This window comes from Poecile atricapillus, chromosome 10 (assembly GCF_030490865.1).
Source record: "Poecile atricapillus isolate bPoeAtr1 chromosome 10, bPoeAtr1.hap1, whole genome shotgun sequence".
Taxonomy (NCBI): domain Eukaryota; kingdom Metazoa; phylum Chordata; class Aves; order Passeriformes; family Paridae; genus Poecile; species Poecile atricapillus.
In genome coordinates, this window is record NC_081258.1 from 3,411,453 (window position 1) to 3,425,765 (window position 14,313).

General features: G+C 43.4%; 2 protein-coding genes across 7 annotated transcripts in view; one reads left to right on the plus strand and one right to left on the minus strand.

Moving 5' to 3' along the window:
• The window catches only part of LOC131582469 (transcription initiation factor TFIID subunit 4-like), a 148,597-nt gene extending 143,337 nt beyond the window's left edge, over window positions 1–5,260 (plus strand). The window contains exon 15 of the mRNA XM_058845719.1: window positions 4,010–5,260. Coding sequence (XP_058701702.1) covers window positions 4,010–4,177 — 168 coding nt within the window. The 3' untranslated portion in view covers window positions 4,178–5,260. The remainder of the gene's footprint in view (window positions 1–4,009) is intronic.
• Window positions 5,261–5,906: 646 nt separating this feature from the next.
• Window positions 5,907–14,313, minus strand: part of KCTD15 (potassium channel tetramerization domain containing 15) — a 45,711-nt gene continuing 37,304 nt past the window's right edge. For 5 of the 6 annotated variants that reach the window (XM_058845722.1, XM_058845724.1, XM_058845720.1 and 2 more), the window contains exon 5: window positions 5,907–9,125. In XM_058845722.1, coding sequence (XP_058701705.1) covers window positions 8,970–9,125 — 156 coding nt within the window. In that variant the 3' untranslated portion in view covers window positions 5,907–8,969. Of the gene's footprint in view, window positions 9,126–10,922; window positions 11,151–14,313 lie in introns of all 6 variants that reach the window. The other variant, XR_009278348.1, reaches the window with a different exon arrangement.

A 14,313-nucleotide genomic window follows, 5' to 3' on the forward strand; every position in this document is an offset into this window, starting at 1 on the left:
AATTGTTGCTGTATGATTCCCACTTTCAGACTTTGGCTTGAAGTGAAGTCTGCCACAAGGATGTGCCATGTAGCCTGGGAAGAAACCCAGCAGATCTTTTATCATTATTGCCTTGTCTCTGGCTCACAGAGAAGCAATAGCCCCAGATCAAGACTCTGTTCAAAGCAGGGATGTCAGCACTGAATTGTTTTCTGGTGAAGGAAGGATGGATAAAATATTAAATGCAATCTTCTACTTGCCCTTATCTTTCTGTTCCCTGACAGGAATATTGTACTGTATTTCCATGGTTCTGTAATTCAAAGTTGAAGGGATGCAGGTTTGTGAAGGAAAGAAAAGTAATTGTTCGACAGTAGAAATCATTGTTATAAAAATAAGTGTAGATTGTATTACATTTGCTTTCTTCTGTGAAAGCACTTCCATCTCGAGCAGGGAACAGCACATTTTTGGGACTTACACACTTTGATTTCCATCCACCTGCTGCTGTAACTATTGTAATTTAATGCACAAAGACACTTGTGCTTTGTGAGCAGTGGGTGCGTTGGCCCATTTTGAATGAGATCATTTTGGAGGAGATGTGTCTGTGTGCCTCAGTCCCCTTTCCCCTTTAAACCTTTGGGGATCCTCGAGGGTCAGACTGTTCCTGGAGAGAGGAGAGGTGATGCACACACTGAGGAGGAGCCACATTTACTGTGGTCAGACACAAAGGAGGCTTTGCTGGCCCCTCTGTGCACAGTGTAGTGTCCCTGTCACGCAGAGAGGTTTGTTCCTGTGCAGACTCTTGGATATTTAGCTACTGATCTACCAAATCTTGAGTCAGGATTTTATTCTGAACTGTTTGTATTTCCCTTTGCAAACAGCATGAGTTTTCTCATAGAGGAAAATAATGAAAACAGCAAACAGGTGGCTCAAATCTTGTGTCAGAAATTCAGAATTGCTTCAAAGTGCACATACTGAAGGAGTGACTACTCTGATTCTCCCAAAGCCATCATTTGAAGCCCGGTAGCTTCCAGCAGGTGAATGCAGCTCGTGAGTGCAGCAGTGTGATTTGGAATGCTGTGAGCTCTGTCCCATCAGCTCCCAGGAGTGCAGTGAAGCTGCTCAGGGGTTACAGGTTAACCAAGAGCAGGGCACCATGGCAGGGTTACAGATCCCTGCCTGTGATTTTCCATGGGTTGATTTTCTCTGCAGCCCTGCAGGGAGAGCCCAGGAGGGGCTGTTTGTCCCCAGTGTGCTGGGCTGGGCTGGGGGATGTGTCCCCAGAGCCCAGGGGTGGCACAAGGAGGGACTGAAGGAGCACAGAGAGAGAGGCTGGGAGGGAAGGGCATAGCAGGTAACTCATGTTTGGAAAACTGTCTCAAAATGAAGAGGCTGAGAGTTCATTTATAAATTACATGGCTTTTTTTTCTGGTCTGGAATGTCTCAAGTTTTCCTGAAATTAAAACTAGAAGTTGACTGATAGATAAACTAGCATTGATGTATTTGTGAGTGTGTGGGATTTGGGAATGGCTTGCGTGTGGCAGGCCAGGAAATAAAGGAGGTAAACAATTTACAAGCATTTATTCTTTTATTAGAGCTTTTGTCTCTGTAACTCTGATTAGTTGCCATAGATACAGACAACACAGGGGCTTGTTTGGGTTGATGAAAAATCTGTCATGCTGATAAAAAATGTGATTTTTCTTGAGAAAATTTTGAATTACTTCAATCCCACTATTCTTGGCCATTATTTTTAACTGTACTTGAATTCCTGCATGCAATTAAATAATTATGGCATTTAGGCATCTACTTTTTTCTATAGGGCATCTGCAGAATCATTTTGAGTACAATGCAGTACCAAACAAACTGGTTTTGATTTATATGAGGGATCATATTGACACCTATAAATTGTTGTTCTGTCAGCTTACAGAGGTGCTTCTGTATTTCTAAAATAATTTTTATTCTTATTTTTCATCTTGGGAAACAACTCCAGAGCATGATCAGGTGACTGATGGGCTCACAGGTGTGTGCAGAGCTTGGTGCCATGTTCTGGTTAAGGATATGCTCTTCCTGTGTTGAAGTTCTGTACATCCAGTGATAAATACAATGAGTATGACCTGGCACATCTTAATTCCAGTTACTCTGTCCAAATAGAGAGCAGTTCCTTGCTGTAAATGTAACTCAACTGATTAAGAAATAGTTTTATATAAAGTTTTTTAAAATGCTGCAGCTTTTCTCTGACTGTGTGGTGTGTGTGGGATGCTCCCAGCCCAGAGTCCTATGGACAGTGGCTTCCACTGAGTTTAAGGTGGCCACATTCCTTACAAGTGTATTTGTCACAGGTCCTGTGGTCAGGATAAATCTGAAATTATTGCTGTGGGCAGGGGAGAGATGACCATGGGGAGAACAGAGGAATAAGAAAAGTATTTTTTGAGTCAGCTTGGTTTAAAATAAACAAACACAGTGGTTTCTTAAGGGCTTAGGAACAGTGGGCACAGCCCTGGCAGAGTGGGTGCATGGTCAGTGAGAGGCAGGTCCAGACGTTCCAACCTGTAGAAGACAGAGAGGAAGAGTTTAAATGATTTATTTTTTTTTACTTTTAGGAATGCAAAGTGTTTCTTGGGTTAAGGTGTGAACTCGAAGCACTGCTGAATACATGGATTATGCACTGAGCACGTGTCTGGCTCCAGCAGGGATGAGCAGCCCTTGCAGCTGCATTTCCTGTGAGCAGTGAGGTTCAGTGCTGAATCAATTAATTAACAAAAACTGCTCCATCCCAGAGAGCAGAATCCCTCAGCTCAAATGCTCTGAGTGCCCAAAGGTTGTGGGCTTCTCCCTCTGCTCCCTGCAAGCTGAGCCACATTCATTGCACTCCATTAAACCTTTTGTGTTTGTGGTTACAGAACAGGGTTTGCCCCAGTGCTGTAATTGAATGAGCAGGTATGGGAGCAATAACACCACCAGAGGAGTCAGACTGACCTGGTGGACTGAGGGAAGCTGTGCCAGGCTCTCAGTATTTGTTTCCCCTACAACCTCTCACTATTAAAATTACCCTTAACTGTATTCTTAATGTCTGGAGTCAAGATCCTAGAATAAGTATTTCCTGGGGAAAGAAAGGTAGGTTTGAGCAGCAGTAAGTAAATTTGGGATATTAAAAGTATTGAAAATTTTACCAGATGTCTTAAAGGTTTGAAAAATAGCTTAAATTTTTTCAGAGATTAAAACCTATTTTTCGAAGTTAGAACACTTTATTTTGCTACAAACCAATTGGAATTGATAAAAACAATGGACTGTTATGGGTGAAAAAACGACTGAACATGTGTGTGCATCAGGTTTCAGTTTAAACTGCATGAAACTGGAGCTGTAATTATGTCCTTTCCTTCTCTAAATATTCAGATCACGGTGTTCTCAGGCCCAGTTTAAGAATTTCCTCTCTATATACAAAGCCAGCAGGTATTCAGTACCAATGAACCAATTAAAAATGCATAATTACTTAACATAGCTGTGAAAACAAGTATATTAATGTTTGTGTTTATTATCACACAAAGTCTGGGCCTTTTTGATTTTTCCATTTAATTTTTTGGTTGTTTGCTGAGTACCTCTGCACACTGAGCCCTTCTCTTGAGCAGACCAGAGGACAGAGCTGGGCTCCCAGTACACCACTCACCTGTTCCCAGTCCTTGCATGAGCAGCAGCATCGTGCACACATTTGATTCATTAATGGCCTTTTCTGCTGAAAATTGATTTGTTCTTCAAAGGCTCCTGAATTGAAACTGGTCAGGTGTGTGTGCAGTGAACATGACTGCAGCAGGATGGATTTGTCCTGGGTTGTGTGTGAGCAAGGTTTACTCAGGTTAACTCGGTGAGGCTCAGAGGAACAGAAAAAATAATAATAGTAAGAAACCCCCTCGTGTAAAGTGTTGAGAAGGAGGCTGATGATGATGATGATGATGATGATGATGATGCACTGGAGCTGTTTAAAGGAATGCAGAGCCCTTGGCTGTGCAGGACTCAGCTGTGCTGTGTTCTCTTGCAGGGTGTGGGGGTGTGTGGGGGCAGCCAGGCTGGGCTGGGCACGGCCTCCCCCCGGCAGTACCCGCGGCAGAAAATAACACGAGTCAACCTCAGGGACTTCATCTTCTACATGGAACAGGAGCGAGAAATGAGCCATTCCCTCCTGCTCTACAGAGCTCTGCTTAAATAAAGCCAACAGTTCTACTGATTGCTCCACAGAAGCTCAACCTGCATTGAAAGCTGTCATTTTAATGTGCCTTCTATTTTTTTCAGAAGTCAATGTTCCAGTAATTTTGTTTTGTAAAATTGTCAGACACATGCAATAAATTCCCTTTATGTAAAAAAAATATATATATAAAAACCACAAAAAATGTGCAAAAGGTTTTAAAATGTTAACTCCACAAATCAACATGGAAATCTTGCTTCATTTGGCCAGTTTAGGTAAGGCTGGTGTTGAAGTTACACAAATGCAATGGCTCAGCTAAACCATCTCCTGGCCAGGCCAGGGACAGGCTCACAGGAGTGGGTCCCAGCCTGGGTGTTCACCTGAGTGTTTGCTCACGGTGCTGGGTTTTGTTTTCAGTTTACCAGCACTGTCTCACTAACCATGGTGATACCTGTTGCTATTTTACTTAGCTGTAATGGCAATTTTTTGCACAGCCCAGAGAGTAGCCACTGCACACTCCCACAAATTTTATATATTTAGGATTTTTGCTTTTACTGCACAGCTCATTTCCTGAGCCATTTGCTGAACCAAATCTTAAGTGTATGAAATCTGTGTGCGGGGTCTCAGCTGAGTTACCTTGACTTGCTTCCTCTTGTTTTCTAAATCTCATCAACCTTTTGCGCATTTGTAGCAGCCGGTTAGTAACAAGATTCAAAGTTGGGTTTTATTTTCTAAAAAAAAAAATAAATGTTAATTTATTTATTGCAAAGAGTACGGTTTAACGGTGGTTTTAAAAGAGAATATTGTTCAGTAAAGATTTTAGAGTATTCTATATGGATTTTTAAAGTCGCTGTAAAGGTTTTTGGGGGCCGCTCCTGCTCCTGCAGTGGGGAGAGCAGGCGAGCTCTCCTGGACACCTCTGCCACCAAAGCCTCCAGCCCGGAGTGGCTTTAAGGAGCAGCTGCCAGCACCTAAAGGTGGGGTGGATGCCTTTGAAAAGCTTTGCTGAAGCAGAATTTGGGCCCACAGGGAGCCGAGCGGGGTTGGTGTGAGCCTGAGGAATGGGGATCGAGTGGGACAGGAGCGGGCAGGAGCCACGAGCTGCAGAGTTCACAGTGTTACACTCACCACGCAAGGGAGACGTTTGCTTATTTATCTTCTCTGGTTTTACTATGTTATGCTTGCCACTTTTTTGAGGCAATATTTTTTTTGATGGGAAACCATAGCGAAAGCACAAATAGAACTATTTGTCCAATAGTTTTAAAAACAAAGGTTTTAATTATTTTTTAAGGTTTATGAAAAGCAGAAGAAAATTTATACTGCTGCTATTTAGCCAAAAGATTATTCATAAGGTATTTAAGGCCAGGAAGTGTAAAGTTATGTTTTAAATGTATTGATAATTTGTACATATTGTTTATAAAGGCCTTGTGTTTATTAGAGTTACGTTATTTTGATGATTTCTGTACATACTGGTAAATACCCCCAATTTGTGTGAAAACATACTCCCTTATTTGTACTTATTTTGTAAAGAAATAAAACAATTTACTAAAGTAACACATCGAGTGACATACAGTATTAATTTATCAAACATGAATTTCACATTGTCTTGTAGTTCTTAAGCACTGGTCAGAAACATTTTGCATTAAAATATTAACAGAATACCCACAAACAAATATTAAAACCAAATACTTCAATGTTTTGTTGTGCTGATTCTTATCCTTTTGTGAAACATCTAATAAAATTGTCAACAAACCTCGGTGCCATCAGTAGAGAGAATGGATGCACTCAGCAGTGGCTTTCTCGGGAGCGAGGAGTCCAACAAGCACAACAGAACATTTCTCTTTCACTTTCTGCCACTGGAGCTGTGACAGCCTGGACACAAAGTGCTTGTGAAGCCTCGTGCTTGTCAAGCACGGGGCCAGTGCTCAGCAACAGCAAATCAGAACAGTTTTGCTCAATGGGATTAGGTGAAAAACCTAAACCAGGCTGTGCTTTGCTTCTCGGCCTTCGCCACGCAAACATGTGCTGGCTGCACACCACAGCTTCTCTGGCTCCTGTGGTGCTTTGAAACATCTTACTGATGCTGAGCAATGTTCTTCATTAGGTTATGTTGCTGTGGTTTAAGGCCAGAAGGAAATATTCAAATCAGTTTTTGCTGATATTGATGCCTAAAAATATAGGGAAATAAGTAAAAAATATATAAATGAAACTGTAATAATCTTTAAATAAGTGACCTGAAGTTACTAACTAAAAGAACATGTCCTAGCTTAACTTTTTTTTTTTTTTAAAGGCATATTTCTTCTAAGAAAGTGATTGTTTCCACATGTCTTCCTTGCCTTTGTGCTGTTTTGCAGTCAATGCTGTGATGTCATGGTTTCAACTTTCCATCTCAAGTTCACATTTAACTCGGCTGGCGCAGCCTGGAACCCTTTCCAATGCCACCTCAGCAAAGCTGCCCCAGCTACGGGAGCTGCTTTATTGAGCCATAAAAAAATACAGTAAACACCAAACTGAGGAAAAACCAACCACCCAACCAACCACAAATACTTCCAACGTTCCACAGATGTGTAAAAGCACCATCCCAGTCTGCGCTCCCCAGAGCTGCTGGGGAGAGCACCAGGGGCAGCAGCAGCCCCTGGGATGGAAAATCACCTTTATTCCCTGGCTGAGAGGTAAGAACTGGACAGGGTGTGCTGCCAGAGGGCAGGGCAGGAGTGGATACAGGATAAAAACAAGAAGCTGAATGGATTATTGAAGGATACTTTGGACTTAAAGGTATGAAAGTAATAAATAAAACACTTCTATCTTTTTGTAAGACATGGCTACATCAAGCTGAACGGAGCAAAGGGCTGGAGAAGATGCAATCAAAAATTCTCACCTCTTTCAAACAACATGGGAGATACAGTGAGTGTTCCACCCTATGTGCTACTTTTTGTTCATTTACTTTACAGAAATGTTTATGGCATGAAGTACTGTATAAGAAATGTGCATACACAAATACATGACAATTATACGTTAAGTTCTTTACAATATTAAATGTATAATATACAATTCTACAGATATCTTACATACAAAGGTGAATGTTGTGCCATATATTCAAATATGGCAATGCCTAGCAACTTTAGAATGTTGTACAAGTATAAAACCACAAAATAAAATAACTTTACAACTCTTAAAGTAGACAGATTTGCTCAACTGTTCTGCTAAGGTAGCAGGCCGACCGGCCAGGATTGCCATTAGAGATTTCTGAGTTGGGTGACCAAGGTGAGGAAACCTTGCAGAGGTCTGATTTTCCATGGACAGGTATCCAGCCCTTTTCCAAAAATTAGACCCCTGCCTAGATTTTACCTTGGATAGTCAGTACAGCTCATTGCTTTTGAAAATATTAGTCTTAAACACGACTTTTAAATTTTGCCTGATTGCGACCAATTTGCATTAAGAACTGTTGACCACTTAATACTCTGTCCCTTGTTCCATATGGCCATATTAATGCATCTAAAAAGAGTTTAATTAAAATTCAGCATCTACAACAGTATTCTATAAATTAATGTGGGAGAAACTAAACTGTGATTACCATGTGAATTAGTGATTGAGGACCCAATCATGCTAAACAGCAATAAACAGGATTTAGCAGAATGCTATTTATAACCTTGCACCTGCAAACACGGTGCTGTCTCCTGAGTTAGAAAGCCCTGTGAGTCAGTGCCAAGTCCTGACAGAAGCAGGACCCTCCTGCAGACAGACCCCTGACTTTGTTACAGAGAAAGTTACACAGATAGAGGGCAGCTACAGAATTCAAATTTTAATAATAATTTAAAATAATCAAACAATTTAAACTGAAGGTGGCCTGCTTTCATCTGGCAATGGCAATACAGGGTTTTAACAACTCTTTGCAAGAATTCCAGGCCCACAAAGAGTAGGCTTGTCCAAAATTCTTAAAGTGGGCTCCTAAGATGGCTGGTAAATGATTAACAAGGGGTGGCTTGCCTGGTAGAACCACGCTTCTTTGATGATGCAGAACTTAACAGATGTTGTGTCAAAACAAGATTGGCTTTAAAAGAGCTACAGCTCCACGTGGGGTGTGTGACCCTCGTGTGATGGTGGATGGCATTTTATTTTGTGCTTCCAGATCCCTACTGTTGCAAATATTGCCATAAGTGGGCCTGTCTAATTTCTTGTCACTTGTTTGGTTTGGTTTGGGGAGGGGGTTAAGTACTGAGCACCAGTGACTACGAATCAGTCCTTTTCTGCTTCTGGATCCTGTTCACAGAGAGAGACCTCAGTTGGAAATGTAGTATAAAAATAAGCCATTTGCTCATGTGGGTGAGTACAATCACCAGCTGAGCGTGGTGCTGGGGTGTGAAGCACGTCTGATATGGAGGAGGGCCAGCAGTCAGGGGAGGCTCTCAGTGCAGCTTTTGGGGTTCTTCCTCCCGCAGACGCCCCCGCAGCGCAGCAGCTCTGGGGTGTCCCTGGGCTCCTGCTGGTCACATCCACTGCTTCCATGGCTCTTGCTGCAGAAGTCCAGTCCAGGGCCAGGGTTTCCCAAGCTTTGCCTGTTCCACACCACTGCTGGTCAGCCCAGAGCACATCCCAGCCCTGCCACGCTGAGTGTGCCCAGGAGCTCCACCGTGAGCAGACAGCTGGATTTTCAAATGCATTCCATGGCTGGCTACGTGACAGGTAGTTTCAGAATACCACTAATTGGCAACATAAAGTCAAAATCTGTTTGCTAATACTGTTTTGCAAATCCTTAGTGTTTCACATCAGGGACTATTAAACACTTCTACGGTTACAAAGGGGGCACAGGGAGGGTCTAGTCCAGGGGCTCCTGTTTTATTCTGATTGTTGGGGTGGGCTGTGGTCGTCTGTCCTCGCGACACAGCACGTACTCGCTGAACTGGGAGGAATCCACCCCACCACCACAGGAAGCTGCCACGTTAAATCCCTTCTGAAATAATCTTTCGAGCACCTGCAATGTGGAGGGGAAAAAAAATCAGATTAATATTTAGCAAATTTTAGTGACAAAAGCATTCAGAAGCACCAGGTCTAAATAATGGATTTAGTCTTTCGAGTCCTCGTTGAATGAATATTACTCAGCAATAATTCTATAACTTATTGTTAAATGACTATCCTGTGATTAAAGTCTCGCTCTCAGCAAACCTCTGTAGAAAACAAAAATTAATCAAAGAAATAAGCACTCTGCAGAGCAGTTTAGTAGGTTATATAGTAAAATACCAGACTGTGGTGATGCTCTCACTGCTTATAGAAAGCAACATCAGGTTTGAGTTCTAATAAAAAGTGCCAATTATTCATCAGTAATGTGAAGAGTCAGAGAGAAAGGGGGGCTGAGAAGCTCTTCCTTGGCAGATAAAAATGTATTGGGGGTTCAATGACACATCCACCAGACCTTTGTGGCAATCCCAGCTGTTTGCCCTCGCTGGAAGGGAGCAAAGCACAGCAGGGACAGGATGCAGAGCCAGGACATGGACAACAGAGAAATGTTCTGGCCCAAGAAAGAGGTTAATCTGTACTGCCCAAATATATATTTTCTCTTTATCCTCCTAAAGAAAAGTTGGTGCAGTTTGGATGCACGAATTTAAGGAACCCAGAGGCGACTTTAATTTCTGCGACTGTCACGCAGCACATTTCCCCAGGATATACTGATCCTGGCACTGGCATCGTTGATTTTTGGCTCCCCAGCAGAGCAGGACACAGCAGGCTTTTCCCAGAGTCAGGTGAGGGCAGTGCCAGACCCACCTTGGGCAGATCACAGTGCAGGACTCACTCAGGCTCTCCTGAGTCCTGGCAGCAGCCTGGAAAAGTGGCTGCAGTGTTTTTCTCTACTGATAAATGCCATCAAGGAGCAGCAGCCTGCACTGCTCTCCAAGACCTCACCCAAAGTGTGGCTCCCACTGGAGGAACAGGGATGTGACCCCATGGTTTACTAAACCCAAGGATCCCGGTCACAGCAGCACCAGCCCCGTGTGATGCCTCTCTGCACCCACAGCAACCTGGACCAAGCCCTTTAGGAACTTGTTCTTCATCCTAGAGAAATGTCTAAGCAACACATGCACCTCCAGACAGAGTCAACCCCTGCTTTCCTGGACTTAGGTTCTAGAAGAGTTTGGTCTGTGCTCAGTTTGAGTGTGAGCTCCTCAGTGCTTACACCAGAGCACTGCCCTTGCCCTCACACAGAGCCACCATGCACATCTCAGTGCACATTTCTTCTGAGTGTTGGCTTTGCTCTTTGCAGAAACGTGATTTTGGAAGGACAGCTGTGTCCAAGGTGGTGTCATGGTGCAATGCAAACCATGGCAGCAGCATTTGCTGGCTTTAATCCGTTCGATCCCTCCTTCGGGGCTGCCTGTGTTATCCATCTGCATTTCATCCTGGCTTTGGCTTTTCAGGACTAACTAAAACGTTTTACTCCTTCTACCCTGGCTCTCAGGATGGGCAAAGAGGCTGCTCCAGCAGAGCTTTGCCTAAGTCATGCCGAGTCTGATGAAAATCAACTTGCCTGAGGAGCTCTGCCTGGCCCTGGGACACAGGGACTTAACATTCTCAGAAAGTCACATCTGCCAAACCTCCCTGACTTCTGCCCTGATTTTTACATACTCCACACTGCAAGACAGTAGTAGAACTGAAAGATCAAAGAAGCACACCAGAGTATGGAAGAAAAATGAAGTGGGAGAGAAGAAAAGAAGAGGCAGGAGAGTGGGTTAATAAAACACATTTAAGATAGGAAGCTTTCATCCCTCTTACTCACCCAGGCTGTAGTGGCCTGTAGGACAGAAATGGGGTGCAGACACCAACAGTGTTCCTCCTCAGAGAGGAGGGCAGGAGGAGTCTGAGACAGGAGGAGGAATAAGACTTCAGCAGGCTGCTGTTTCTCAGGCTGGAATATATTCTGCCTGTTTTATGATCACTGCTCCCAGCCCTGACAGGATGAAGATGAGACAACCCAGCCATGGGAAAGGAGGCTTCTCCCACTGAACTGGATAGTGGAACAGAGGATTGACAGGTAAGCTTTCTGAGAGAGATGGGACTTCAAAATCCTTGCTAAAAAGTTTTTTAGATCAATTTGCTTCTAAGACAAAACAAGCAGGGGGGTGCCCTTGGCTTGCCTCAGACCAAAGCTATGGAAAGCTGGATGTTAACACAGGATTCTTTTTCACTGAGCCTCTCTCTGCAAACAGGCAGCCCAGATAGGCAGCACACCTCAGAGCGCCAAACAAAGCCATTCATTTTTGCTCAGAACGTGCTGGAAGGACCAGACTGCAGGCTATAATCTGGTGTAAAAAACCTTGGGATCATCAATTTTCTCAGCAAGAAATGGAACAGGCCAAATCCTGTAAACAATGCTGAGGATGTTTAAATACTGCAGTTTGAAGTGTCCCTGGGATGAGGCTGAGCTCGGGTCACGGGAGAAAGGTTCCTTCCATGAGTCTCCTTGCATGAGACTGAGCAGCATTTTCAACATGGACAGGTTTAAATTCCATTTAGAGAATTTGACTCCATACACATTATTTCTTCTGAAGGTAAGATACAGACAGGGGGAAAGCAGTGACCATCTCTGCTACCTTGCTGCAAATCTCCAAAGAGAATATGCCAAAGACTGAGTATCAGCTGTGACTCTCCCATGTACAGGGACACATGCACATTATTAAATAGAGGATTTGTGCTCAGATTTAATATATGATGCCTTCCAATATTCCAAGCACATCTGATTTTGTTGGAAGGTTTTCCAAATGGAAACCTGATCCTTTCACTTAGTGCATTTCATTTAATTTTTGCAGAATATTAACAAATACATTCTTAATTATGAAGACCTAATGTTCAATATTCACAAGTGTAACAGAATTTTCTCTAAGTTAAATTCAGGATTCCCACCAGAACCTATTGCAAGGAGCTGAAAAAACCTATACCTACATATAATTACAAATGGGTGTAAAACTAAGAGTTAATGTAATTTTTTTGCCTATTAGGTGTTGATGTTGTTTTTATATGCACAGTTCTTGATATAAAGCATGTAATGAAAATATTTTTCAAATATAGAAGAAAATGTAGAAATATTGCAATTGTGCTACCAAATACACTGAGCAGACCCCAGGGAGACAGAAGTAATGTATCACCTCAGCAAACAGCAGACAGGCTTCCTGTGCTGCTCTTTGGGATTCTTTGCAAGCAATTCTGCTCTTCCAATCACTACCCATCTCCCTTAAGTCTGTGCATTTGCCTCACTGTACTTCCAAGTTTTCACTTAATATTGTTTTGCCAAGAAAATCCTTGGAGGGGGAAGAGCAGTGCCCATGTGCTGACCAGAGTTCATCAGAGCCAATGCCAATTAGCTGCTGATTTCATCAGCCTTTGGTCTCAGAAATGCATCATTTTCCAGAAAGTGTTTGAAAACACTTTCTATTAATTATATAGTAAAATGATGTAATTTAGTAAAATGATGTAATTTAAGAGCATTACTTATACTGTAGACTCTTTGACAGAAATTTAATTTTTTCCACAACATGAACTTGCAAAGAGACCCTTTGATTCTGTCTGAATTTTGACTGAATTCAAAACACATTCAAATCATACCAGTAATTAGTGTTCAGCTTTTACTACACATGTAGCACATGTATCCTGGGAGTTTCAGCACTGGGTAAAGGAGAGCCATGTGGGCACCCAGAGCTCTGCCAGGCTGTGCTGAGCTGGTCAGTGGCTCTCAGTGACCCTTTCTGCTTTCAGTTCCTCCAGCATGGAGTCCATGGGTCCCATGGACAGCACGGCTGGGACACAAATGCTCTTCCTGAGCTGCACTGCTCCCTCTCCCCCCAGCACAGCCTGAGACACCTCCCTGTCCCCAGAGCTGCTTCTGACCACACCCAGCCCACCCTAAACCTGCCAAACCCATCCCAAACTCACCCTAAACCCTGCTAAACCCACCCCAAATCTACCCTAAACCCTGCCAAACCCATCCCAAACCCTGCCAAACCCACCCCAAATCCACCCCAAACCCTGCCAAACCCACCCCAAACCCACCCCCCCAAACCTTGCCAAGTGTGAAATTGCTGAGGACTGTGCAGAATTAACCACAGCCTGGTGAAGTTCAACCAACACCTCTTGGGAGTGTGGATCCAGAAGGCAGCGAGGAGCTGGGTTTGGGCTGGGTTCAGGTGAGTGCACTGGGATCACTCCTGACTCCACCCAGCTTTACAAAGGCAGGTGACTGCAGCTCTCCTGCAGATGTCCCCTGGCAGCCTGGGGGACACAGGGTGCCTGAGCCCGTGCAACACCCACACAGGCACAGGAGCTCCGGGTTCTTGTCCTCCCCAGGCAGCCCAGCCCACGGAGCAGCTCTGCTGTGGGTTTTTGCCCACAGAGGAGTTTGTCACGGCAGCCGTGGCGTTTCCCACAGCCCTTCTGCACAGGATGGTAACTTGGGAAATGCTCCCCTCTAGGTTGATTTCCCTTCCCATAACAGGAGCATTTGCAGCGTGCTCCAAAGGAACACACAGCAAAGCAGGAGCTCTGTCTTGCCTGAGTTAATGAAAGCCCAGGGAAGGGCACCATGGCCTGGCTGCTCCCCACAGCCCCAGGACAGGAACAGCAGCAGAGCTCTGGGGATCCCTGAGAAATGGCACTGCTTGCCCAAACACACACCACCTATTTATTCCTGCTGCCATCCACCTATCTGTCCAGTTATCTTCTTTTGTTTCGTATGTTTAATTTTAAACCTAATGTCAAAACTCTGAGTATAAAATGAAATACATTTTTGTTTAAAATACTCTGGGCAATTTTTATAGAACATCCTTTTGAAAAAAAAAAAAGTGCAGAGATCAATTTTTTTAAGTCCATCCCGCAGGCACCATCATTTAATTATGAGTGAGACATAAATTATGCATTTACACATTGTTGCATTTTCTATAAAATGGTGTGGAGATTTTTTTTGTAGTTTTTGGAACTCTCTCTTTCTTCCTAGAGGCACTTTGGAGGAAAAAAAAAAACTGCCAAAGGCTATACATTGATGAAAAAAATTAGCATTTATCAGTATAACACCATTATGAGGCCAGCATGGCACTAACATACACAAAATCTAAATGTATTTTTCTGCTTAGACTTAGGAAAACCTGAAAGACTGTGATCTCACCAGGCAGAAAAATGTT